Genomic DNA, 26,712 nt, shown 5'->3' on the forward strand with positions numbered 1-26,712 from the left:
TTAAAGCTCAGGACAGCACTGCCAGCTCCTCAGACGTGGAAACTGACCTTCAGGAAGGCTACACGAGCCCTTCGGCTAGTGGCTGAGGAGCAGGGATGCAAACCCAGCTTGGCCTGATTCCAAACTCCACACTCTTGCTACCTGGGTGCTTTCTGGGCTTGGGCGGGGGGAGGGGGTGGGAGGAGAGGGGGCCGCTGCGAACTTCTCAGTGTGCCCCTCCTGGCAAAGCTGCCAAGCCAGCGTGCACTCTAACCTCAGCCCACAGCCCGGCCCTCCCCAGCCTTGGCACACAACCCTCTTCAGGACTCTGGGTTTTAAAATGCCATAACATTAAAGAATAGACAGTTTTATTTAGGAGAAAGGTATAATCAGATTTGTGTTTTAGAAAATCACTCATTCTCAGATGGATCACGGAGGGACCAAAAATGGGAAGCACTATAGAATGGATGCTGAGAGCGCAGAAAAGAGACACTAGATAACAGTCTGCAGAACAGTGGGCAGCAAAATAAATGGCTGTTATTAAAAAGCAAAAAAAACAAACAAACGCCATAGGCTCTGGCTGAGTAGCTGGCTTCCACTATTCCCCTCTTCCCTCAAGGGGTGCCTTCCAGCTCTCACCCCTCTGCCTCCTAGGGTGCCCCCTTCTTATACACAAGAACCAAGGGCCAGAGCTGAGAGAGGCTTGAGGTCAAGGGGAGGTCTCACCCAGGATAAGCCCGGCACTAGGAAGTGGGGGGCACCACACCAGCATTCCCAGTCGGCACCAGCACCCAAGGAAGGGAAAGGCTATAACAGCCCCATTTCATAGATGAGAAAATCGAGGTTTGGAGAAGTACAAAAGGACAGATTCAGGGTCTCCAAACAAGGGAACAGGAAGCCATGACCGCCAGGGCGGATAACTAGGCACGTGGAGTGCCCACAAGCACACCGCCATGGGGGCCTCGACTGGTATGTGAGGACAATGAGCCATCAGAGTGGCCACCAGAGCCAGAGCAGGCCAGAGCTGCGCCCGCTGGCTGGGTGGCATCAAGGCCAGCCTAGTGGCGGTTCTCACTGGAAGCGGATTTTGCCCCAGGGTACACGTGGCAATGCCTGGAGACATGTTGGGTTGTCACAATGGGGGAAAGGGTAGCACCCAGAGGGTGGAGGCCAGGGATGCTGCTACATCCCACAATGCACAGGACAGCCCCGAGCGAGCAGAAGGGTCCAGCCCAAGCTGCCAACGGTGCCGAGGCTGAGGACCCTGAGCTGCAGAAATCTGTGAACAAGGATTCGGATCTGCCCGGACCTGGGGATGGGTCAAAACAACGAGACTTTCAAATAAATAACTATGCGTGTGTGTATGCATGTATATATATTCAGGTAAATATGGATATAGGTAGGCACAAGTGTTTGCCTGCATTTGCTAGAATAGCGTGGAAACATAAAAAACTAGGAACAATTTCAAGGGGGAAGCTAGGGGTGAAGGGGCACAGCGAAGATGAGACCCTTCTCTCTGTAAGTCCCTTCTTGCCTTTTGATTTGAATCGTGGGACTATATTGTCTATATCAATATATTTACATTCTCTGAAAATAAAAAAAGAACACTTTCCTGCATGTATAGCCTCTCCCTCAGCCACCCAAACTCTGGTCTAAAAGCCTCTGGAGCAGGATCACCAAGGTCAGCCTTCCCGGACGTCTTCCTGACAATGCTGTGATTAGATCCTGTGATTAGATTCGGATGCCCGCACAGGCACAAGGACAAACCCCAGAGAGTTCCACACACCCCCTGACCTGCCCCCCAAGCCTGCCCCCACAAGGCGGAGCCCCCCCCCCCCCAGCTCTCTCCTCTTCATACTCGCCACCACCTGCCCCCCCAAAATGATGCTCATAAAATCAGGACTCTTTACTCCTACGACCCATGGCCACGCACCTATGGACTCAATGCCCACTTCCTGACGAGGTAAGCAAATGAACAAGCACCCAAGTCTGGGGGACAGGTCGGACCCTCACTCACAGAGGACAGGTCCACTGGTTCCGAAGCCCCAGGAGCAGAGCTGCCCACTGCTTTCGGCCCTTCACAGAAACTCCTCTGGGCCTCCAACTCCACCTGGGGGGCCCCAGTGAGGAATCTGAGTACACCGAACACCCCGAATCCAACACGACCTCCTCCCCCACTGCCCCCACACGTTCAGGCCTTGGCCTCATCCCCCTTCCCTCCCACAGCCCCGCACCCAGGAGTCAGTAGGTTCCCACCCAGTGCTTCTCAGACACGAGCGTGTACCGCGCACAGGCACCTCCCGAGGATCCCACCGAAACGTGGATGCTGTTCCGTGGGTCTGGGGCAGGTGGGGTTCCCGCCTTTCTCTTGAGCTCCGGGGGTGCCGCAGCCACCTGTCGCACCCTGAGCGTGAGGTCCTCACACGTGCCCAGCCACCAGTGCAGTTCCTCTCCACTGCCCCTACACCCTCTGGACCCCCGCCACCTCCCGCCTGGACAACCATGGGCGCCCCGCACACACACACCCCCGAGCCCACCTCTGACCTGTCCTCCACGCGAGCTGGCCAGTGTCCCGGGCCTGCCCAGCTCTCACGCCTGCCGGGGCCCCCACAGCCTTCGGGACAAGCCCAAACTCCCACAGGGATGGCTCGCAGGCTCCTGTGCTACCTGCCCTTGCCTCTCCTGCCCCACAGGCCAAGGTCCAGATGGACCGGACTGCGCTGGGCTCCTGCGACGCTCCCTCCAGCATCCACAGCCTCGCTCCACGCCTCCCAGGAGGGAGGCCCTGGGGTCACCCAGCTCTAACCCTGAGGGGACCGGCAGGGGTCACTTCACCTCGGAGAGGGCCTCCATCTCCTCCTTGGTTCAGGCCTGAGGGCCTGTGGGGTCTCTTCCTCCCCCCACTGTGGGTCACAGTCCTGGGGGCGGGGAGGAGGAGCTGGAGGAGGGCACTGCCAGGCAGGGGGCTGAGGCAGACAGAGGAAGGCAGCTGCTCTGAGGCCGCTTCAGAAAGAGAGAGGAAACAGCAGCAGGGCTGTATCTGTTGGTCTGCTCTGGAAACTCATCTGTGCCCACAGCTCAGAGGAGGCTGAGAGGGACGTCCCCCCGCCCCCGCACACCACCCCTCGCCTAAATCAAAAGAGGCTGTCAGGATGGGCTCAGCCTCAAGGACCCAGTTTAAAAGCCACCATTTCACCATCAAGTGCTTGTCGTGTGCTAAGTGCCATCCATGGACCTCTCGTCCCCTCACTGGCCCTGCAAGGGGGGGACTGTCACCATCCCCAAGTGAAGCTTAGAGATTTCCAATGACCTCCCAGCAGGGCAGCCGGAATTCGAGGTTGGGGGGGGGTCAGGGAACAGGGGACCTCCAGGCTCCTCACCACACCTATACACCTGCACAGCCATACCTGCCGCTCACAGAGCGGGGATGAGAATCAGGGGAGCTCCTTCGCCTGGACCCCACCTCACTGCTTCCAGTGGCTCCCTGCAGCCCCCACCTCCCCCCCACCCGACACGTTCAGCATCCCTGCTTGAGGACCCCTGACCTCACAGCTCACACCTTCCCAGGTGCCAGCTCGCTAAATGGATGTCCTTAGACCCACGGGCACCTGTCCAATGAGCGCTTCCTGACCCTCAAAGACCCAGCAGAAGGTCATGTGATGTGTGAAGCCTTCCTGGATCTTTCCTAGATGGAGAAAGCTACGCACACCACCACCACGATCACCACCACTGTTCCAAACTTGAGCATAACTGGTCTAACCCTTCAACGCTTCTATCTCCCCCGACCCAACTGAGTTCCTGAACACTCCCAGCGCTTGGTACGGGCTCTCACCCAGGCGCACAGCACCGCCTGATAACACCACCCCCACAATTTAATACCATCCACCTCCCATTCATCAAGGACCTGTGAGGGGGGTACTTCTAACATTTATAAATAAATAAATGTGGCAGGCAGCGAAGAACGACAGGGCTTTACATTCATTATTTCAACTGGCACATCAACCGTGAATGTTACAAAGTGCTTCGCTTATCCTACAGATGTGGCAACGGAGGCTCAGAGAAGCTCAACAACTTGCCCCAAACCACAGAGCTGAACAGTGACAGAAGCAAGGTTGAAACCCAGGTCCCTCCTTCCAAAGCCAGCTCTGGGCACTTTGTTATTCAGCTGGAGGGAGGGGAGACCAAGCTGTCCCGAGTGTACAGAGGTGTCCCTGTGATCACCCAGCCAGGAGGGCGGCCTGCTCTAGGACACAGTACACACACAGGCCGTCACCCACCTGAGGGCTGAGCACGGCCCCAGGGGTGATGCTTCTCAGCTGACATTTAACATCCTCAAGGATAACAAGCACAGACAGCCTGGACACCTTGGCCTGGGGCTCTGAACACTGCCCAAAGCTTTTAAAGGGGCCATCGATGCTCAAGGACTATTTTGTGGCGTGATTTGATAGGAGCCTTTGCCCTCCCCTCTGGCGTAAATAAAACAAACTGTACACCATGACCTGAGACGCCCTGAAGAAGGCCCGCCTCCCTCTCTATTACTCTCTCCCTCACACCTCCAGCCACACCCTCCTCCCTGCTGCTCCACAAACACACCAAGCTCCTGGCCCTGAGGCACCCCAAGGCCTTTGCACGTGCCCCTCCCCCTGCCTGAGATGCTCCAGCCTCTCCGCAGCTTACTTCTTTCTGACCACTCAGGTCACAGGAGTCTGTCCTTTAGAAAGGCCTTCTCTGTCCACCCTGGGGACAGTCCCCAGACCCCTTCACATCACTGCTATCACTTCATTTCCTGTTCCCTCCTGAAATTATCCCTTTAACTCACTGGTTGACATATCTGTTACCCACACACACCTCCCCCCAGAGACCAGAGCTCCTAAGGATGGGCCCTTGTCCATCCTGGCCACAGACAGACTCTCACATTCACAGTCTCTCACGAGGCCTGGTATGTCTGCAAACAAACACTCTACTCGGGGGACACAGGAGCTGTGCTAGTGGAAATACACAGAAGCAGACTAACAACAGGAAACTGGGTCTGGAAGTAATCTGGAAGTGATATGGCCCCCAGAAGCACGAGGCAGGGGGGAGAGAGCAATGGTCAGATTCACTCCAGTTTCTCCTCTGAACATCCCAAGGGCTCTCCCAGTTGGAATGTTCTAGAACTTGAGGCTCCTCTGCTCTAACCTTCTCTTCTTCCAGCTGAGGAAAATAAAGTTCATCAAGGGGGCGTGCAGAGGGGATTGCCACACAGGTAACACCAGGCTCCAAACTGGGCCAAAACTCCCCACCCTACACTCCACAATCACTCCTGCAGAGTTCCCTGGGTCAGTCAGCCGCTCGAGCTTTCGTCTCCTTACACAGGTGCCAAGTTCCCAGAAGACCAAGCGTTAAAACGCCTGGCTTGAGCTGGGCATAAAGTGGGCACTCAGAAAGGCTTTCTGAAGGATGGATGGACTTTCATTCCTTAGGGAGTCCACTCCAGAATGAGTACCCCGAGGGTGCCCAAGCTAGGACCTGACTTTGCCACCCCTCACCATGCCAAGCGCAGCACAGCTGACACCTGCCAGGTCCTAAAGAAGGGTCCATGGCTTGCCTGGCTGATGCTGGAGCCAGATCACACTCTCGTGTGCAGAAATGTTCCCAGTCCTTGACCCCTCCCGGTATCCGCACCCTTTGCAATGACTTTGCCGTTGCGACCAAGCCAACAGAGTGGCATTAGTATCACTGTTCCAGTTTCACAGACGAGAAAACCGACATGCACACAGTTTAAGCTCTTTGCCAAAGGCCACAAAGCTAATAAGTCACGGAGTGGATACTGGGCCAAGTTGTGTCTCCCAAAATGTCTTCTCTGAGATGCTAACGTCAAACGCAAAACGCTAAGTCAAACAAAGATAATAAGGTTTCTCTCTGGCAAGACGTCCTAGGATTTCTAATATGCCTTGTGTGTTTTAAATCTGCAAGTATGCATGGCTCCCTGAATTTACAGGACCATGCAGCCGCTCGTTGGTGGATTATCTTGTAGAAAGCATGTTCTAGAGAACACTTATATACCGCCTCTCCTGAAAATCTAGCTTTCACCTGGGATCCATAGAACCTTTGCTTCAGAGAGCCCGTGGCATCCTCTGTGTTTTGGTATACGTGCATTGTTTCGTGTCATTTCTTCAGAACAGGATCTATGACTTTCATCAGAATCTCAAAGGTCTCCACAACCTCCAAGAAAGGTTAAGAAGCAACTGTTCTACAAAAACAGGTGATTTATGTGACAGCCTCGATACTCCCCTAAGTAAATTCTATTTCTGTATTAAAAAAAAAAAAGAGGTGAAGTTCATTTTTCTCACCACTTGAGTTGAATCTGGGTGGGCCCTTGAGCCTTGTTTTGGCCAACAGACTGCGGTGGAGTGACCAGGCCTCCAGAGGCCCCGGAAACGCCCACTGTCGTGGACCCCTATCCCCTGGATAAGAGCACACCCAGGCAGCCTGCTGGAGGATCAGACACATGTGGCCTGGTCACCCCCATCGCCCTGGCAGACCCGAGGCCAAGCCCCAGAAGCACAGACTCTGCCTGACCGGCTGCTGGCCGCAGATACAAGAGGAAGCCCAGCCCAAACCGCTGCCCCAGAGCAGTGAGCTCACAAGTGGTTACTGCTTAAACACGCTACGCTGGGGGTGGTTTGTTATTCAACAATAACTGATAAAAGTCTTACTTACATGTAATGGAATCAGAAAGGGAAGGAGGGCAATGATACTGCAATATATCACAGCACAGACACCCAACAGAGCTCGCAATGGAAAAGGACCATCCTTTATTGTACTTTATTTGCAGGTGGGATAATGTCATCGGGATTATGTCCTTAGCTTTCTTCCTGGCAGGCGGGGGGAGGGGAGGGGATAATGACACTTTTATTACCTTTTAAGATATGTGATTTATGAAAAGGAAAATTAAACTATAAATACATGATCACATTGATCACGTAAGTCCTCAGCTTTTAAAGATCACACTAAATTATTTACATATGAACCACATCTGAGATTTTCTTCAAAATGATATGGGGGAAATAAATAAAACAAGATAAGCCATAAGTTAATAGTGGTTAACACTTGGTATTGGGGCGGGGGTTCACTGTATTATTCTTTTTTTATACATGTTGAGAATGTTCATAATAAAAGTTCATAAAAATTTTTAGAAGATCACTCTGAAAACTGTAACAACATGGAATCTGTTTACACTACAAGGCTGTGTGCAGAAAGCAAAAATCAAAGTGCTACCCATGCAATGTTTTCAACTCTGCGACTTTAGATACAAAAAGGAACTAAAGGTGGTCAGGTGAAGAGTAAAGGAATGATTTGTCTCTTCAAATTTTACTTTCATGACGTTACACTGTAAGTGTAACAGGACCAAAAATTTTAAGAAAAAAGATGGCATTCTTTCATTTCCTTCAGCACGAGTAAGGGGCTGGCTGGTGGGGGGGCCCTTCCCAGAAGCGCACGGGGCTGGGTCGGGGGGAGGACTCGGATGGAAGCGGCTCAGGAAATCCAGAATTCACCGGGCTGTAGAGATGACCCCCACCCGCCCTCAGCAGGTCCCAGCAAGAGTGCTGGGTTGGGAGGTTATCAACCAAGATTGGGCCTTCCCAGTTTAAGGGACCACACCAGCGACCCCTTCCTTGGACCAGTTTTGAGATCAGAGATGATATTCAGCTCTCTAAATGTTTACCTCTAAGCAGAAAAAAAAAGTTATTTGGGGAATAGGGTAAATTATAATCAGATCCCCCATTATGTGTCAGAGACCACCTCCACCAATTCAGTCATCACCTCCTCTGATCCCCCAAACTGCCCAATTGGGTGCTAACGTCCCCATTTTACAGACGAGGAAAGGGAGGCCCATCACCTGCCCCAGGTGAGTCATGCCCTGGGCCCTGGGGCTGGGTTCAGAAGCCAGCTGGCAGGCCTGGGCCAGCACACCGGTCGGCTTCCCTCCCAGGCAGCACCACATGCAGGCGGGGCGGGAGGTAGAGACCCGCACACACTGAGGACCCCCAGCCTCCAATGGATGGCAACTCCTGTACAACCCCTGCCAGCAGAGATGCTACTGACTGAATGTTTATGTTCCCCCAAAATTCATGCTCAAGCCCTAACCGCCAGTGTGATGCTATCTGGATAAGGGACTTTGGGGAGGTACTTAATGTTAGATGAGGTCATGAGGGAGAGACCCTACAATGGGATTACTGCCCCTACACGATGAAAAGACCAGAGCTCTCTTCCCACTACGTGAGGACACAGGGAGAAGGTGGCCGTCTACGAACCAGGAAGTGAACCCTCATCGGGAACTGAATCAGCAGGTACCTTGATCTCGGACTTCCAGCCTCCAGAACTGTGAGAAATCAATGCCTGTTGTTTAAGCCGCCCAGCCTGTGACATTTGTTACGGCAGCCCAAGCTGACTGAGGGAGAAGGTAAACCATGAGCCCTGGGGCAAGCCTAGAACCCCCAGAAGAAACTGACAAGGGGTCTTTCTCAAGCCTGAGGTTGTACTAGAACAGAAAAGTAAACCTAACCTATATTCATATATTATTTCCTAGACAATGAGAATTCAATGTCTGTACAAGTACAGACTCATCCATAAGCTATATCAAACGAAAAAAAAGTTAGTGTATGAGAGCATAGATAATGGGCCATCACTGTTTCAGAAACAAAAAGGGGGGCTGTGCATGTGTGTACACAAGGGCTTGTACAGACACAACACGTGTCTGAGAGAACAGGTGAGAACGTGGCAACGCGGCATCCTCCAGGGCCTGGCGTGAAGTGTGAGGGAAACCAACTTTTCAATGCATGCTCTTCGGTGTGGTTTACATTTTGATCATGTACATTATTCCTTTTTAACAAAAGTTTTTTAGTGGTATTCACAAGTCAGATGTAAACCTGCCCAAGAGAGATTATGGAATTTCATGCAGACAAGTCACTTACCTTCTCCAGCCTGGTTTCTGATTTCAAGTGCTGTTTTTAATGAAAGGATCCCTCCTCGCAGCCTCACATGACAGACCCGCCAAGCGGACAACTCGGGCCCAAATGGCGGTTCCACCAACTAAATCGGAAGTTGAGGGCCATAAATTCAAATGCTCCCCAGGGCCTCTGAGCTGCAGGCCCTCAAATAGAGACACTGATGAAGGCTGCATGGCTCACCAGTGAGAATAAACGAGACCTGAGCTTCCTGACCCTGCTCCCTCATCACACACACACATACATCATACATACGTACAATATACATACAGGCCAAAGAAGCCCCAAGAAGCTACTGTGGGGCTGACAGAGGTCAGGCCAGGCCTGTCGTCCATGGTGGCCAAGCTACTGTGGAGATGACAGGGGCCCATGGTGGCCACAGCAAAGGGGGAGGCCCGGGACAGCCTTCCCTTCCACTGTTTTCCCACCAGCACTATCTCTATCTACCCGCCACCAAAGGCCACACCACTAACACAAACCACTGGCCTACGAGAATTCGGGAACTCCCAAGCAGAGGCACCTGGCAGGCAGGGCAAGGGCTCTGAGCAGGGCAGCCGTTGGCTTCTCAAGGGTCCTTGCTAGGGGCTTCCTAGGTGGCGCAGTGGTTAAGAATCTGCCTGCCAATGCAGAGGTCACGGGTTCAATCCCAGCTCCAGGAAGATCCCACATGCCGCGGAGCAACTAAGCCCGTGTGCCAAAAAAAAAAAAAAGGGGTCCTTGCTTCCCCACTGGCTCCAGAAAGGAGTTCTGAGGAATCAAAACCCCTAAGCAGGCCCCACACCCTGAGCCTTCTCCCGGCCTCCAGCCCAGCCCCTTCGCCAGGGGTCCCCACGACGGGGGCTCTGAGGTGTGCGGGGCCTGGGTGTGGGGCCACCAGCCACCCACCAGTCACTTCCTTCCCTTCCAGGCGGAACTAGCCCCACCAGGCCTGCTCGGATGTGGGAGGGCTCGCAGGAGAGCCCCGCATCCTGCACTAACACTCCCCTCGGCAGGAGGACGGAGCCCCCCAGCCTCAAAGTTCACAGCTATGAAATCCTGCAGGCTGCCGGGGGAAAGTCACCTGCACATTACAACAGGGCGACAGCGTGTTTACGCAACACAAGACTCTTTCACCCCAAACACTGGGTGTCAAAAATCCACAGTTCCGCACAGCAGGGCAGGGAAGACCTCAGCCCTCACCCTGGATTCCAGGCAGCCTTTGCCCAAGGCCCCAGACCCCATCCCTCAAGGCAGGGTTACATTCGTCCTTCCTCCAGGATGCCCCTGCGTGACCTCTGGGCCCAGGGCCCTCAGAATCTGCCTGTGTCCAACCCGCTGGGGGAACAACCCAGGCTCGGGTTTATCTGAGGGGAAAGAGGAAGCCAGGGACCCAGCCTCAGGCTCTCACGTGTGGGGATACCTGTCACCCCCCTCTTGGGAACAGCGCCCTGGCCCTAGAGCCTGGGTGCAAACTCTCAGGCTGGCAGAAAGCAGCCCCCACCCTCACCCCAGCCGGCCCTAGAGCCCAGAAACAGGGGGCACCCCCGCCTCCCCCTGGCTGTCCAATGGCCATCCCACTGTCTTCAGGGACGTCCCCAGCTTCCTGTGTGGGGTCCACCCTGCCCACACGCAGACCACGTGGTAGGGAAGGGGGGCACTACCCGGCCCCAGCAACTGGCTCAGCGACAGGCGTGCGGAACAGGCTGACCTATGCCCAAGATGGAGTGAGGCCACGGAGCCACCAGCCGGGGTCGGCATCCCAGCCCTGCCCTCCACTAGCTGTGGCCCGGGGCTAGTTACTTCACCCCTCTGTGCCTCCACTCCTTCTGTTAGGAAACGGGTACTAAAAGCCCACACCCTCACGGGGTGTAACACAGATCGAAGGCGATAACACACAAGGAACTCGGCGCTCAGAATAAAGGTCAGTTGTGAGAACTCACCTTGCATCACATGGCCCTGAGGATGAAGCCACATGAGGGAGACCAGGGACACAGAGAGACCAGGTCCCGAGGACACCATGAGAGCCCCTGAATCCACCCCTACCTGAAGCCAGACCTCTCCATGGAGTTAACACTTACAGGAGCCCCTTTATTACTGAACCCAGTTGGCACTGAGGCATCTGCTGAAACCAAGACCCTGCTGCGAGCTGTAGAAATCAGTCTTACGATCACTGCTCAGATCATGAACTCCATCCCAACAGCTCTCCACATCTGTTGGCTGACTGACAGAAAGAAGCCTGGAGGACATGGCTGCCCTGTGGTGGCCTCCAGCCATGAAGACAGATTTACAGGCACCTGGCCAGTCCTCAGGTCTCACTCTAGGGGACTCCCAATCCCCCACCCCAGAACTGTCCGTGTCCCAAATGGCTACCCGTCCACTCCCCCACCCTTCCCGGGGAGTATCCCAAATGCAAAGAGCTTGCCCCTTTGGCACACTGGCAAGGCCGGAGGAAAAGATAGGAAAGATAGGATGGGGTTGGGGGACACCAACTACCTGGGCCTGTGGACCAGAAGAATTCACCCCGGACGAGGCCGGGTCTGCCAACAATGGCCCAGAACGGAACAGACCCTGGCCTCGTGCTTGACCTGCAGTTCCCTGGAGGCCAAAGGAGGAGCACTTGTGGGCTCCAGGGCTGAGGCCCAGCCCGTCGGGCCGATTCCCTCTGTGCACGAACCTCCAAGGCCGGACACTCTGAGCTGCAAATTCTCACCTGCAAAGACCCCTTCTGGCTCCAAGGTTTTGGGCAATTATTCCTCTAAGATGGTGAACCTCTGCATCTCAGCAGCAGGGGCAGTTTACTCTCCATCACTCACCAACACACACGGTGTGACTACCGGTTAGGGGAGTGAAGGGCAGTCCTCCCTGCTTCCGTCAGAGACAGCCTCTGCCTTGAACAAGATATGAGGAAGTTTGTGTGCTGAGTCCCTCCTGCGCACAGGCACGAGGCTGACTCTTATCAAGGAGGAAATTAAGGCCCAGAGAGGGACCAAAATACACCCAGGGTCACCCATCCAGTAAGAGGTTGAGTCAGCATTCACATCCCATCATTGACCAAGATACACACCGTCCCTGGGACATTGTAAGGAATCCAGCGCAGCCTACCTAAGAGGCTTCTGAAACTCGCCGTGCTCATCTTCTTCCCAGATATGAGGGCTGCTCAAACATAAGCTCCTAGTACCTATGGCTGACTCAAACATGAATGACAGGGATTTCCCTGGTGGCGCAGTGGTTACGAATTCACCTGCCAATGCAGGGGACATGCGTTCGATCCGTGGTCTGGGAAGATCCCACACGCTGTGGAGCAACTAAGCCTATGCGCCACAACTATTGAGCCCATGTGCTGCAACTACTGAAGCCCACGCACCTAGAGCCCATGGTCCTCAACAAGAGAAGCCATCACAATGAGAAGCCCAGGCACTGCAACGAAGAGTAGCCCCCGCTCGCCATGCATAGCAACGAAAACCTAATGCAGCCAAAAAATAATAAAAATAACGTTCTTTAAAAAAAAACAACAAACCATGAATGACAGAATTACCATTTGCCCACCAAGGGCCAGGTTCTGTGCTAAAAAAGACTCAAGCTGCCTCAGCTCACCCAATCTGCAAAACTATTTGGCTGTAGGCTGGTCCTAAAATTCCCATTTCAGGTATAGACAAAAGGCTCAGAGAGGCTAAGTGGCTTGGCCCAAAGTCACACAGCCAGAACCCAACACCCCTGCCTCCAAGTTCCTGCTCTTGATCTTGAAGCTCTTTCACAAGCATCCCCCTGCCTTCTGAAGCTGAGGACTGGCTCCAACGAGAATGTTTCTAAGAGCCTTCCAGGTTTTGGGGGTCTTTCCAAGGTGCTTCCAAAACCCTCTAGCTTCAGTACAAAAAGCACTGAGGTTCCCCAAGGTGACCCCAGAAAGGGACACGCATGGCACTCTGAACAGAAGAGTAGGCCCTGGGGCCTCATCCACATTGGCTCAGAGAATTTCAAGGAAGGAGCATGTGAGGCGGGAATGGCAGGATCCTGGGAAGCTGAGTGATGCTGTCTGGACAGAGCACATCACAAACTGGGCAGCCCAGGCTTAACATCCACAGGACGGATGGCAATGCTGCTGGAAGGTGACTCAGTTGATACTCAGCCCAAGTGGACATCAACTGAGTCAGCACCTAAACTTCATGATTCCAGGCAAGCAATACATCAAATTTAAATTGAAAATGAAAAGAGAAAAGTTAAAAACTGTAAGGGCACTGAGGACGGGTCATTAGAAAAGAGCTCAGGGACTTCCCTGGTGGCACAGTGGTTAAGACTCCGAGCTCCCAATGCAGGAGGCTCTGGTTCGATCCCTGGTCAGGGAACTAGATCCCACATGCATGCCGCAACTAAGAGTTCACATGCCACAACTAAGGAGCCCACATGCTGCAACTAAGGAGCCCAAGAGCCACAACTAAGTAGCCTGCCTGCCACAACTAAGACCTGGCACAATTAAATAAATAAATAAATAAGTGGGAAACTAAAAATGTTCAAAAAAAAAGAAAGAAAAAGAAAAGAGCTCAGACAAAAGGAAAGCCATCCTCTCATCCTCCGCCTTCATTTACAAAGAAAAAAGACTCTTAATGGTCAAGGGTCTGGGCTTTAGATTCACAGAAGGTGCTGTTCAAATCGCACCCGCAGGAGTGACCAGCTATGAAACCCTGGGAAGGTCACTTACCCTCCCTAAGCCTGTTTCCGTGTGTGGGCTGAGAGCCTTAAAGCAGGGGGTCAGCCCACAGCTGGAGCTCCAGAATCGGGAGCTACTGTTACTCCCCGGGATCAGCTGTTCACTTAACACTGGAAATAACACCACGACGTCCACAGCCTTAAGCAAAGGATCCCGCTGCCCCCTCCACACCAGGGAAGCCACAGCAGCTGCCCCAAGGGAATAAGCACATTCCTCACCAACAAGGGGCACTGAGGCCCAGAGGCTCAGGCAGGGAGGATCTGAGCCCCCAAATCTCCTCAGGCACAGGTCACAATGCACCTGCACCCAGGTCAAGGTGAGGGTGGGGCTGATTCCACAAGAAGCAGAACCTCTTCCCCACAGGACTCGGGAGCCCCTGCCCAGACCTGCCCATAGGGAGGCGGGAACAGATCTCTGATAGAATGGTCAGAATTCCTCTGCTTTTCAAGGATTCCATAATGAATGTTAGGACTTTCAGAATTAAATCATAAAGAATATAGCTTCCGTGTCATCAAGGCCAGGTTCAAATCCAAGCTGCCCCACCTACTAGCTCTGCAACTTGGGGCTCACTCTGCATCTTCCTTCTCAGCTTTCATAACACAGGCTGGGGGACAAAGAGGAAACTGCATCCAGAAAGAAACTAAGAGCCCCACAGCACCACACATTCCTCAGAAAGAGCCCAGGCTCCTGAGAGGACGGCAGCCAGCCCCACGGCCTCTGGCGACTCACAAATACCCCAACATGTACCAACATGCCCCCCTTCTCTCCTCTCTAAGGGTGCCCCCACCCCCCCGGGAGAACAGAAGAGAACCCCACACAACCTGCCCCCGCCCCGCTACCACCCTCCCCCCCGGGGGACCCAGCCCAGTGCTCTGCAAGAAAGAGCTTCCCGCAGCCCCAGGCTGCCCCGGGGTGCTCCCTGCTGCATGAGTCCCCAGCACCCAAGAGTGTCCAGCATTCAGCAGGCACTCAATAAACACATACCACGTGACTGCACAAAGGAATGAATGGGGTGCTCTGTAAACAGAATGGCTGGGCCACCCCAGCTTCATCCACTGGGAAGGGGCGCCCCAGGAACCTGCACTGAGACTTTGAGTACCCCAGGCAGAGGCCCGGAGGTTTCCACACCCCAGCCCTCGACTGTTGGATGGATAAAGAGTGTGAGGCAGAAATGAAAGCGAAACTCCCAAAGAGGGCTCCACTCTGCACCCACCTACCACCCCCAGCCCCTCCCAGGAAGCAGGGAGTTGAGAGACTGGGGGCATGTCCTGGTCACTGGTGCTGGAGGTCCCCCACACCAGAAAAGAATAGGGAAGCAGGGCAGGGAGGCTACTTGTCTGCCCTGGTCTAGAGGCACCCACCAGGGATGTGTCAAAGGCCCCAGACCCTGGCCTGGTCGGGTAGCAGGGCATGGGAGGTGGCCCGCGGGGGAGGGGGAGTCCTATCACGTATGAAGCACCTGCCATGCTGAGTAGCCCTAGAGGTGCGTGTACTACACCCACTTCACAGATGGAGGAGCAAAGGCTCAGGGAGGCAGAATGGCTTGCCAGTCATCTACAGCCAACCGGGAGAGTCTTGTGCCCCAAGTTTACAGTCATCACACCACCCACCACCCCTTTGGGCCCAACAACTGCACACAGAAGATGCTCAGAAAAGAACACCTTGATTTTCTTCTGAAACTGGGTATCACGCCAACGGTACCCGGGTGTTATGTTCCAGACGGAGACAAAGGCCACCTGGCAGGGTGGAAATAGCATGGTTTCAGGAGTCAATGAGCCTGAGGGAGAATCCCAGCTCTGCCACTCGCAGCTGAGTGAACAGGCAAGTCATCGCACCTCTCCCCAAGTCTCAGTGTTCTCTCCAGCAAATGGAGATACACAGTCTTGGCGAGTAGATTCCCCATCTGCAATAATGCCCGGCCTGTGGCAGGTTCCTCCTATGCTCTGAAATCTGGTGTGAGCCACTGGGAGCAGGGGGGGAACTTCAACGAAGCCCTCCTGAAGCATGGAGGGCCTCCTGGACGAGCCCCCACTTCTGGTTTCATGGCTCAGGCTCTAAGACCCAAGCAGGCAGAAGGCTGATGAGGGGCCAGTGGGTTTGCAGAGTGAACTGCAGAGTAAGGCACCACGGGCCGTGCTCCCGCCTGTGCTCCCGGCCCTGGCCTGATAATCAGCGGGCACCTGGCCGAGCCAGTCCCCAGGAATGTCTCCTATGCAAAAGCTAGCTCCTCCCCAGCCTCAGGATCCACCTCTAAGTAACTTCAGTGCAAACCAGCAGCCAGAGGCAACAAATTTTTGAAAGGGGAGAGAGGACTGCCCAAAAGGGAGCAGCCAGCGCTGGGCAGGCCGCCTGGGGCCCCTGCCCTGCCCCCTCCCATGCAGGCTCAAAGGAGGCAGCGGGTGGCAGGTGCCACACCAGAGTTTCCCAGGGTGGGTTCCGTGGAACATGAGTCCCGCATAGGGGATCTGGGGACAGACAAGCCTGGGAACCTTTACGTCCCAGACACCCTCCTGGAGAGTCCCTGTCCCAGAAAAGCCCCACAGCAAAGAGGCTGCTTTAGCCTGTTTAACTCAGCGTCAAACTTGCTTGACGGTTCAGGGTGAGGCCTACTAACAGTCTTCGGAAAATGACTGTCGGTTTCCCGGGAGAATCATCAGAGCACTTGTTAAGAGAAGGCTCCCAGACCATTTCCCTGGAGAACTTTAAGGGGAGGGGGTGGGCTCAAGGATGCATTTTTCACTGGTGCCCCCAGTGCTTCTTCTGTTGGGCAAGTTCAGCAAACACTGGCCTGGAGGAAGGTAAATGAGTGTAAACAAGAACAAGCAGGACTTCCCTGGTGGCGCAGTGGTTAAGAATCCTCCTGCCAATGCAAGGGACACAGATTCGATCCCTGGTCCAGGAAGATCCCACATGCCGCAGAGCAACTAAGCCAGTGCACCACAATTACTAAGCCTGCGCTCTAGAGCCTGCGAGCCACAACTATTGAACCCGTGTGCCACAACTAGTGAAGCCCGCACGCCTAGAGCTCGTGCTCTGAAACAAGAGAAGCCATCGCAATGAGAAGCCCGCACATTACAATGAAGAGTACACCCTGCTTGCTGCAACTAGAGAAAGCCCGGGTGCAGCAACAAAGACCCAACACAGCCAATAAATAAATAAAAAAAATTCTTTTAAAAAGAGAGAACAAGCATCCTTCCCCTCACTCCCTGGGCAACTGAGGTCTAACCTGAGCTTTAGGAAAGGTCAGCTGGCCTAGGGCCTGTCAGAGCCAAAGGGTCTCCCATCCATCCCCCACCCCAGCCCCCCAAGGCCCAGAACTGCTCCTCATTCCTGAACACAAAGGCTGGACTGAACCAGGCCAGAGTGGAGCATCTGTCCTCCTGTCTGGCCCCCCGGAGCACAGCTGCAGCTCAGGTGGAGGAAGGTTCCAGGGCCATCCACCCAGTCCCTTTTCATACTGTCAGGGAACAAGGATACCCAAGGACACTCTGCTTTCTCCTTTGACCACCATCTGTCTGATGTGGAAACCAGCCTACTCTTCCCTAGACAGCTGCCCTCAGTCCCCAGGGAACCCAGGGCCATGGCAGAGGCAGGCCAGGGCGTATGAGCTCCAGGCAGCAGACTCCACCCACCCTGTAGCTCTTTAGCTCCTAGAGGAATAGGCACTAGCCCCTCATTAAACGTCACCTCCTCAGAGAGGCCTTCTCTGACCACATAGTGCTGAAGTGGCTGCAGCTAGTCCTGCCACAGCTCTCCCATCTGCAGGCTTCCTGGCTCCAGTTCCACCTTGCAGCATTTTAAATGTACCTGTGTGCTGGCTTCCCTTCAGCTCCTTACCAAGCATCTAGGCGCAGGAGGGCAGGGACCAGCACCAGCACAGGGAAGGCCAGGTGGATGCTGGGGACTTGCTGAGTAAATGCAAGCGTGAAGGAATGAAGCTGACCGGCTCCTCCCTGACTTGGGACCCACCACCTTCACCCTGGGGTTTCCTTCCCAGCCCAGAGCACTCCAGAGTTACCAGCAGCTTTGGCTGAGTCACAGGGACACAGAAAAGGCTTCCAAAACCCACCCGTCAGTTCCTTCATCCACTAACAGATACTCTCTTGAGCCCCTACTGTGTGCACTGGCACAGGCACTGGGCTGCAGCAGGGAACAGAACTGCCAAAGTCTCAACCTTCATGGAACCAACTTTCCAAAGGAGAGACAGTGAGGGAGAGAAAGAGCACGGGCGGCCGGGGGCACTAAGGGCTTAAGCTCCTGAGCAAAAGGAAAGGAAAAAAGGCCTCTCCCAGGAACTGTCCTCAGGAGGGACTCTGGCCTGCGTGTCCCGCTTCTTCCTCCGGGGCAGCCAGCGGCTGAGCGGAGTCTCCCCAGTGGGCTCTGACAGCAGAGCTGTCGGAAACACCACGGACAATTAACAGGGGAGCACCCTGCACCCGCGGGCCTGGAAGGGAAGTGGGGCAGGAGTCCAGGGGTCCTTCGTGGGAGCGAGTCTCAAATCTGCACAGCCAGTGACAGATCCACCCCCTGAGCCCTAAAAGTGGGGGGCGGGGGGCACCCCCAGGAACTGCCACCACCCTCAGCCCGGCACCATGACAGGCCAACAGGATCCTGCCCAAGAGGCCCAGCCAGGGAGGCGCAGGCCACAAGGGCAGCTGCTTTCTGAGGGCGGCTGGGAGCAGGCAAGACAAAGCTTCAGGCGGAATTCAAACAGCCCAATGGGAATGGCCTCATTCACAGCTCCCAAGGAAGGGCTGTCTGAACGCAGGCTTTAGCAGGCGGCGGGGAAGGGGCACTGGTCTTGGAGTGGGGAATGGGGCGAGCCCCCCATCCCCGCCACATCCTGCTGTGTCACCTTGGACAAGCCACCACCCCCTGCCTGGGCTTCCCTGGGGAGCATGACACCCTTCCCTAAGAGGCCACACACCCTGGCCGGCTCTCCGAGGGCCAGTGGACAGGAGAAGGCTGGGGTGGGCCCGATTCATGCACCAGGAGGAACGGTGCTTAAGACTGTGGCTTTGCCAGGAAAGGAGTAGGTGCTCAGCTCCTGAATGATGATTTGCTTTCTAAATGAATCTTACTTTTTAAAAAGGAGGTACCAGAACATCCCCTCAAAAAGCTAGCTTGCCGCTGAATTCAAAATACAAGTGGGAACAGAAACCCCATTTACATCCAACTCTTAAGGAACTGCACTCCTGCCGCACTCCGCTAAGCATTTACTGGGTGCCCCAAATCTGCTGAACCACGTGGGAGAAATAACCCGTGGAGGAGGGGGGCCCAGGGGTTAGGACTCGAGGCCCCCGCCCGACGCGCAAGTGAGCCCAGCCCTGCCCCGTGCCTGCCCAAGCACAGCCACCCCCGACTACGTGAACTCAATCTCACTGCCATGACAGGAATGCAAAGCCAAAGTGCCATTTCTCACCCATGTGTGTGGCCAAGATCAAAAATATCTGTCCACACGCTGTGCTGGGGAGGGTGTGGGTGACACCGGCTGTCATCTGTGAGCAGTGCCCTGTCCTGGTGAGTGGTTTCAGAACTGCCACGAGAAAGTAAAACGCCTATGCCCTTTGACCCAGGGCTCACTCATCTAGCGATGAGCACTCAGGCGATGGGGCAGAGCACTCCCTGCCCCACCGTCTACACCGGCAGAAGCCAACCACACGGCAAGAAATACGGTCCGTTGTTTTAAGACCCGGACCCCACAGCCGTTAAAGAAATGATGCAAGTGATACAGACCTGTCTCCAAAGAAGCAGTGATGTGCAATTTCTCTAAGACACGGTGTTCTGTGAAAAGAACCGAGGGCAGAACAATATGTGTGGAAGAGACCCACACACGCGTGACCTGCGTTTTGCATAAAACACGGGGGGGGGCAATATAGGAGTAGGGGATTTTAAAAAAAGGTTATTATTGGATTATATAAAATCACAAGTGTGAAACTTCTGAAAAGTGTAAAGCACTACAGAATTTCAAGAATCTTTCATTCAATTTAAAAAAAAGTTAAAAAAAAAAAACCCAAAACACCCTTGAGAGAAAGAGACTGCCAACAGCACATGTCCCTGACTGACCAGAACTCAAGCACAACAAGGAAACGGACTGACTTTTCATTGTGTATTTTGAGTTCTTTTCACTGTGTATTTTGAGTCCTCTGGGTTTTATTTTAACATATGCACGCATTTAATATTCAAAAAGATAAAACAACAAATGTTAGCGGACAAGAGCATCATGATTGCTCATGGAGACTCTCGGCATTTTCAGGAAACCCAGCACAAACTCCTCTTGACTCTCCAAACTTAAAAAAATGAAAGCATCATCTGGCATCAACATAACTGTCTCCAGCTCCCCATCCATAAAAGAGGTGAGGACAGCAGCCCTGCCTCCCAGGGGGCTGTAAGAGTCCCACGGGTGGGGAGTGAAGGGAGATGCTGGGAAGGCACCAGGCAGGGTAGGCGCCCCCTCAGCCGTGCCCGCCAGCCCCACACATCCCACACCCAGGCAGGATGAACAGTCAGCATCCCTCCCGGACTGCAGGGTCGCTCAAAACTGCCCAGATCAGGAACACTCGATCTGCAGACGCCAAAGATCCAGGACTAGGAAGACAACCGAGGGCAGAAGCCCACTCACTCACTCCCCAAGGTCAGTAACCGAAAAGTAACAGCAGCAACCACCATTTACTGAGCTCCAGGCACGGTACGTGTCCCACATAACCCTGAGCTAATACTGTCATCATCCTCACTTCATAGATGAGGACACTGAGGCACGTGCCCAGGGTCACATGGGTGGCCCATTGCAGAGCCAGGCCTGGGACCCAGGCAGGCCCATCAACAGAGGGCAGCGCCCAGATGGCCTGCCACCTTCTCTTGCGGGAAGCCCAGCTCACACCCTCAGAGGCAGGGGGAACGTGTTTATTTGCAAGGCTGGGTATGGACAGTCCCCGTGCACAGCTACAAAGGAAACCTAAGTCAATACCTCCTCCCACCCCCACACCCCCCAAACAGTGCCAGATCCAGACGTTAAGACAAACAGAAAAATACCCACTCACAGAAGAAAAGATTCTCCTTCCTTCTCCCCACCACGAATCTCCCAAAAGAATCCTAGCACAGAATACTACTAAACCATCCCAGCAAAAATGAATCTTCTAGATTCCTTCATTTAAAGAAAGGAATGGGGACTCCCCTGGTTGTCCAGTGGTTAAGACAGCACTTCCACTGCAGGGGGCTCAGATTCACTTCCTGGTCAAGGAACTAAGATCCCACATGCCTCCCAGTGTACAGCCAAAAAGTAAAAACAACATTAAAAATTTAAATAAAAATTAAAAAGGAATGTAGGCCCTGAGGGGCCCTGAGGGGACAGATGGCCTGGGGGCACTCCAGGGGCCAAGTTACTGTTAACTCCCAGCTCCCTCCTTCTGGAGCCTCCAAGAGCCCTGGCCTAACCTGGGCAAAGAACTAATTAATAAACAAGGCAGCCACATTCTCAGGTGTAGAGGCCTGGGCTCTGGGCTCAGGGAAGCTCTCTACTCCAAATGCAAGTCCCTCAAAAGCCCCAGCCTCAGTTTCCCCATCCCGCCACCCTGGGCTGCTGGGAGGATGACGTGAGATGAGGTTCCTTGAAGGACAGCATCAAAAAGTCAGCTAGGACTTCCTAGGTGGCGCAGTGCTTAAGAATCCTCCTGCCAGTGCAGGGGACACAGGTTTGAGCCCTGCTCTGGGAAGATTCCACATGCCACAGAGCAACTAAGCCCATGCGCCACAACTACTGAGCCTGTGCTCTAGAGCCCATGTGCCGCAGCTACTGAAGTCCACACACCTAGAGCCCGTGCTCCACAACAAGAGAAGCCATTACAATGAGGAGCCCGCGCACCACAATGAAGAGTAGCCCCCGCCTGCATCAGCTAGAGAAAGCCCGTGTGCAGCAATGAAGACCCAGCGCAGTCAATAAATAAATAAATAAATATATTAAAAAAAAAAAAAAGCCAGCTAATAGGACAGTAAAGAGACAGAGGTTCACCCACATTTTATATCAAAATGCTTTGTGATGTCACAGGTGAGGCTTAAAAAAAGGGTGGGGAGGGGCCTGGGTGAGATGATCTCCCACATCCCTTCCTGCTCTTAAGATTTTTACAAGGCCTGGCTGACATTCAACTAAGCAACTCATCACGATCAGTTCAGGTCATCCTCTCTGCGGCTGACACTGCCCCAAACATTCAGAGCAGAGCCTCAAGCCATTTTCAAACATCCTCTAGACTTTTTTACTACGGAACTCACAGACAATTCATCACCCATCCGAAGGGGAGCGCTGCACCCCCAGATTGTGACAGTCAAAAACATGACTACGTCCATGCACATCCCCCCTCGACCACTGAAACTGCACTAGCATTCACATCAAACACAAGAGCAACAAAGGACTCTGGCCGCTCTCTAGAGGGCCGGAGTGTTTTGCACCCAGTACAGAAATACGGCCACCAGGGGGCACTGCCCTGAAAGTAATAAAGGAGAGAAGAAACAGAAAAATTCTTTTTGGTGTTTTCTTTTCCTTCCTAAGCTTAAGTGACAAAATATCTAAAGCTCCCCTGATGAAAACACAAAGTGGGTTTCCTGAGGTTCTAGAATGACCCAGATGTTTCCCTTCCTCTTTTTGAAGCCAATATTTTAGCCAGAAGAAGGCAATTAGACTTTGAACGCAGCAATCCCTTCAGAGAAATTAACACTCCATGTTGGATTTCCCCCAGAATGGTTGACATCGGAGCTTGCCCTGAACCCCCCTGTTTAAAGGCAGCAGGGTCTACGGGGAGGGAAAGCCAATCTGCAAGTCCAGCCTAAGGACGCAGTCGTGAGTCTGGACTGGAACTGTTTTGCGAGAGCCTCCTAATTACCAAGCAAAACATACCAACCAGATGACAAGCCTCGTGCTAAGCTGCAGACACAGGATGACACAAATACAGTGATACCTCAGAAAAAGGGGTGCAAGGTATCAGTAGGGTCTTCCCAAGTCTTAGATGACTGCAGGGGGAGCTCGGGCACCTAACACCAGAACCAGACTTCAAGAACACGTCAAAGGGGCTTCTTTCACATTTCTTCAGTGTCCAGGGCACATTTTCCACAAGTGTGTGCATCTGCAATGCAATGTTCAAGTGCCCTTTTTTAATGTTGCAGAAGTCCTCAGACCCACTTTCAAAGCTCTGGCTGCAAGTTCCTCCTGGTTTCCTTGTGAATTCCCCGGCCACTTGGCATGCCCTACTGACCATGAAAAGCTTGCTTTCTCCCGGGGAAGCCAGCATGAGAGAACACAGCCAACTCCATCCCCAGACCAAGGGATGCAGAACCAGGAGCTGTTTTATACAAGGTGCGGCCCTCTGGCTGCGGGGAGAAGAGCGCCTGCGGGGCTGGAACAAGGCAAAGAAGCAGCAGGCCCTGGGCACAGGCACCAGGGGCACAGAGGTGCTGCCAGGCCAGCCTGCATGCGCCAGCTCAGACGGGCCACTTGCTCCGCACACCAGGAGATAAGCAAATCCAATTGTTCAATGCATCATTATGTCTGATGACCCAACAAGGGACAAAAATGCAAGTGGGGCCCATTTTCAAGAATCCAATTTACCAAGCGGAGATACTGCATAACAAAAGGTTTTCCACCTAGAGTTTGCAAAAGGCCTGGGGAGCCTGGTTCTCTCAGGCTTTCACTGAGAACAGGATTTAACTACCAGCTTCTCAGAGGCAAAGCCACCGTGGTAGAACAAGGTGAAGCATACCCAAGACTGGATGCATCTGTAATGGACTAAGAATGTGATCATCTTTAAACGCTCAGAGTCTCCACCACTGAGGACCAGCATGGGGCGGGGGGGGGGGGGGGGGGGGGGGGGCGGGGGCAGGAGCCCAGAGGGAGGAAGGCCATTCTACACCACAAGTATTTACCCCCCGGGCACCTCCTCTGCAGCTGCCACTCCCTAGCTGTGGGACCCCGGGCCAGGTACCCCACCTCTCTGCGGATGGATCCCCTTTCTCAGACACGTGGCCCAGAATCACCAACCCAGCCAATTCTCAAGGCTGGTGCGAGGCTCTAATGAGACAGCAAATCACATACACGCCAAGTATTGCTACTCGCTTCAAAGACGCTTAATCCAGTGACATGCAATGACAGCTTCTTGCAAAGAGAGCTGCCCTGGCGGGGCACACAGGAGGTGGTCCGCGAACATACGAACACTGGCGCCCTTCTCCATGAAGGGAAGGGGACGAAGGAAGAAAAACACTCCAGCTCAAAAGTAACCTCCAGCCACAGGCAGACAGCGTGGATGCCCCGATTTCCCGGGTCCCTCTGCTACCTTCAGCAGCGCTCCCACCGCGCCCTGGCGAGCCAGGGGTCTCCCCACCCGGGGTCCCGGTGCACCTGAGAGCCCTGGTCCGTGCCACAGCGCCCATTCTGGCCCCCGCTTCCCTCGAACACAGCCGGCCGCCACCCCGGCCACCTGGCTACGCGGACTCCGCGTCCCCGCGCACCGCTCCTTCCCGTTTCGCTCCCACCTCCCCAAACAGCCGCTGAGGCTGAGCCGGGCTCAGGCCAGGGGTCCCCGGGCGCCGGAGCCCCGTCCCTCCTCACCTGCACAGCTCGGCGAAGGCCTGGAAATTCAGCTTCTTGATTTTCTTCTCGCTCAGCCAGTAGCCAACTCTCTTCCCTTTCAGAAAGGTCTGCATCTTCCTCTTCGGCCGGGGAGCCGGGGTCCGGAGGAAATCGCCCACAGGCCGAGTCTGGCGGCCCGGCGCGCGCCGCGAGCGTGCGGGCACCTCCTCCCGGCGGCGGGGACGCGGAACGGGGCTCCGGGCGCGCAGTCCTGCCGGGAGGGGCGGGCCGGGGCGGGGCGGGCGCCCGGGCGGAGGGAGCGGCGCTCAGCGCGGCATTCCACTGGCCGCCGCCGCCGCCCACGCCCCCGCCGCCCGCGGGGCTCCCCGCGCGCAAGTTCGCGAGCGCCAGGCCGGGCCGGGCCCGGGAGGGGAGGAGGCGGGCCCCGCCTCGCCGGCGCCGCCCTCCCGGCGCTCGCGACCGAGCAGCACGCCCCCCAGCGGCGGCCGCGGAGGCCCGGCCCCGGCGCTCGGGCTGCGCGCCGCCCCCAGGTCCCGCCCGCCCTCTAGCTCTCGCCCGCGGTCCCCCCTCCGAGCCCCCGGCGGCGCGTTCGGCCGGTCCGAGCCGGGCGCGTGCTCCTCCCGGCGCGCTCGGGCCCCCGTGCGGCGCCCCCGGTCGTCCCGCTGTCCTCACCCGCTGCCGCTGCCGCGCTGACCCGGCCGGCAGGCCCCCTGGACCCCGCCGGGGCGGAGGAAGCGCCGCCGCGCCGGCCGCCAGGGGGCAGCACCGCCCGCCGCCTCTTAAAGGCGCCGCGCCTTCCCCCGTCTGGTCCTATGGTGCGTGCCTGTGTGGAGTCTCTGGCTGTTGAGCTTGGGGACGGAGGGCGCGGGACTGGATTTAGGGCAGCCCTTGCCAAGTGCTTTTACTTTTTAAAGGAGCGAGAGGAGCCGTGGTGTAAGCATTTCCTGCCTGTCCTTTGGCAGTGATCGAGCCACTGAGTTTCATTCATCAAAAGCATCTCTGTAACCCCAGCCGTATTCAGCCCCAGCTCCGGGGGTGGGGGGAGTACGGCGGATGCAGACACTCGGTGAGATCATCTGTCTTCCCCGAGGGGAGACAGACCCAGGCCCAGGCCCAGGATGGGGGCTCCTGGGGTGGACACATGAACACCCAGGGCCTTCTCAGGCTTAGGAAGTTAACCTCCAGTCACACTCTGGGTCCCTTCCGACGGAGGGGCGGGGGAGGGGAGAGAGTAGAAGCGTCAAGGATCAGGGTGGAACACTGCCAGAATACACTGCCCTTTCGGGGTGCAGGGCGGCCACAGTCCCAGCACCCTTGATCCACTAACCCCACCCTGCCTGCCCAAGCCCTGTGGGGCGGTAGGGGAGCAACCTGCCTTCGAAGAGTCTGGGAGAAGTGCGCATCTCGCCCCAAGCCCCGGCAGGAAAAATGAATGGGGGATGGGAGGGGTCTTAGATTTGCAGGGAAGACCTTTAAGCTGACCTTAGAAAATAAGGAGGATGTTGACGGCCTGAGAAGGGGAAATAGCTTGAATAGAGGCAGGGAGAAATGGAAGAACCAACTTGTTAGGGGTGACAGACTCTCCTTGACCAAACTGGAGCTCATTCTTTAAGGCCCAGCCCCAGGGGCCTGCCTTCTTCCCTTAATTACAGCTTCCCCCATCCTTCTTCCTGCGGGGCTTCTCAGTTGCAGCTCGGTGAAGCTTGTCCACACCAGACTCCGGGAGTGAGCACACAGGTCCTCTGTCTCCACTTCTCAGCTAGCTCCACCCTTTACCCATCTCCTCTCCCCTTGCACCCTTGCTGGGTGACCTTGCGGGTCACTTAGCCTCGCTGGGCCCCAGGTACTCCCTCTTCCCTTAGGAGGTAAGCCCTGCCTCATGAGAACACGTCAAACTATAAAAGAGCAGTGGCTACGAGGTGTAAACTTATGGTGTTATGAGGAGGCGTGATGCTGAGTGGGGACAGAAGGAGAGGAGAGGTGTCTCCCGTTTTAATGGGAAGAACAGTCTTTGGCTTCAGAAAGACCTGGCTTGGGGGTCCTAGTTCAGTTCCTCCCAGCTTGGACAAGGCACTTAAGTTCTGCCTCTGAGCTCCGGGTGGAGAAAGTAATGCTTGCCTTAAAGGATTGCGGGGAGGATTAGGACAGGGTATTAGACTGGTCCTCAGCAGGTCATCAGAAGTGGGGCCTGTTACTGTATCACCTAAGGGCTCTTTTTTTTTTCTTAATTGAAGTATAATTGACTTGTAATATTATATTAGCTGCAGGTGTACAACATAATGATTCAATGCATTACGAAATGGTCAGGGCCATAAGTCTGGTTACCATCTGTCACCATACAAAGTGATTACAATGTTATTGACTGTATTACTGACTATATCCCTGTGCTGTTCATTGCAGCCCTGTTATTTATTTTATAACTGAAAGTTCCTCCCTCTTAACCTCCCTCACCTATATGCCCATCCTCCGCCCCCCCCACAGCTACA

At 54.8% G+C, this 26,712-nt stretch overlaps 1 protein-coding gene across 1 annotated transcript in view; it reads right to left on the reverse strand.

Annotated features, from left to right (window-relative positions):
• The window catches only part of ITPK1 (inositol-tetrakisphosphate 1-kinase), a 159,352-nt gene extending 134,336 nt beyond the window's left edge, over positions 1-25,016 (reverse strand). The window contains exons 1-2 of the mRNA XM_057732469.1: positions 24,899-25,016; positions 24,245-24,476 (exon numbers count right to left, since the gene is read on the reverse strand). Of these exons, the coding sequence (XP_057588452.1) occupies positions 24,245-24,339 (95 nt within the window). The 5' untranslated portion in view covers positions 24,340-24,476; positions 24,899-25,016. The remainder of the gene's footprint in view (positions 1-24,244; positions 24,477-24,898) is intronic.
• Positions 25,017-26,712: the final 1,696 nt, after the last annotated feature.

The sequence above is a fragment of the Hippopotamus amphibius genome, chromosome 4, assembly GCF_030028045.1.
Source record: "Hippopotamus amphibius kiboko isolate mHipAmp2 chromosome 4, mHipAmp2.hap2, whole genome shotgun sequence".
Lineage (NCBI taxonomy): Eukaryota > Metazoa > Chordata > Mammalia > Artiodactyla > Hippopotamidae > Hippopotamus > Hippopotamus amphibius.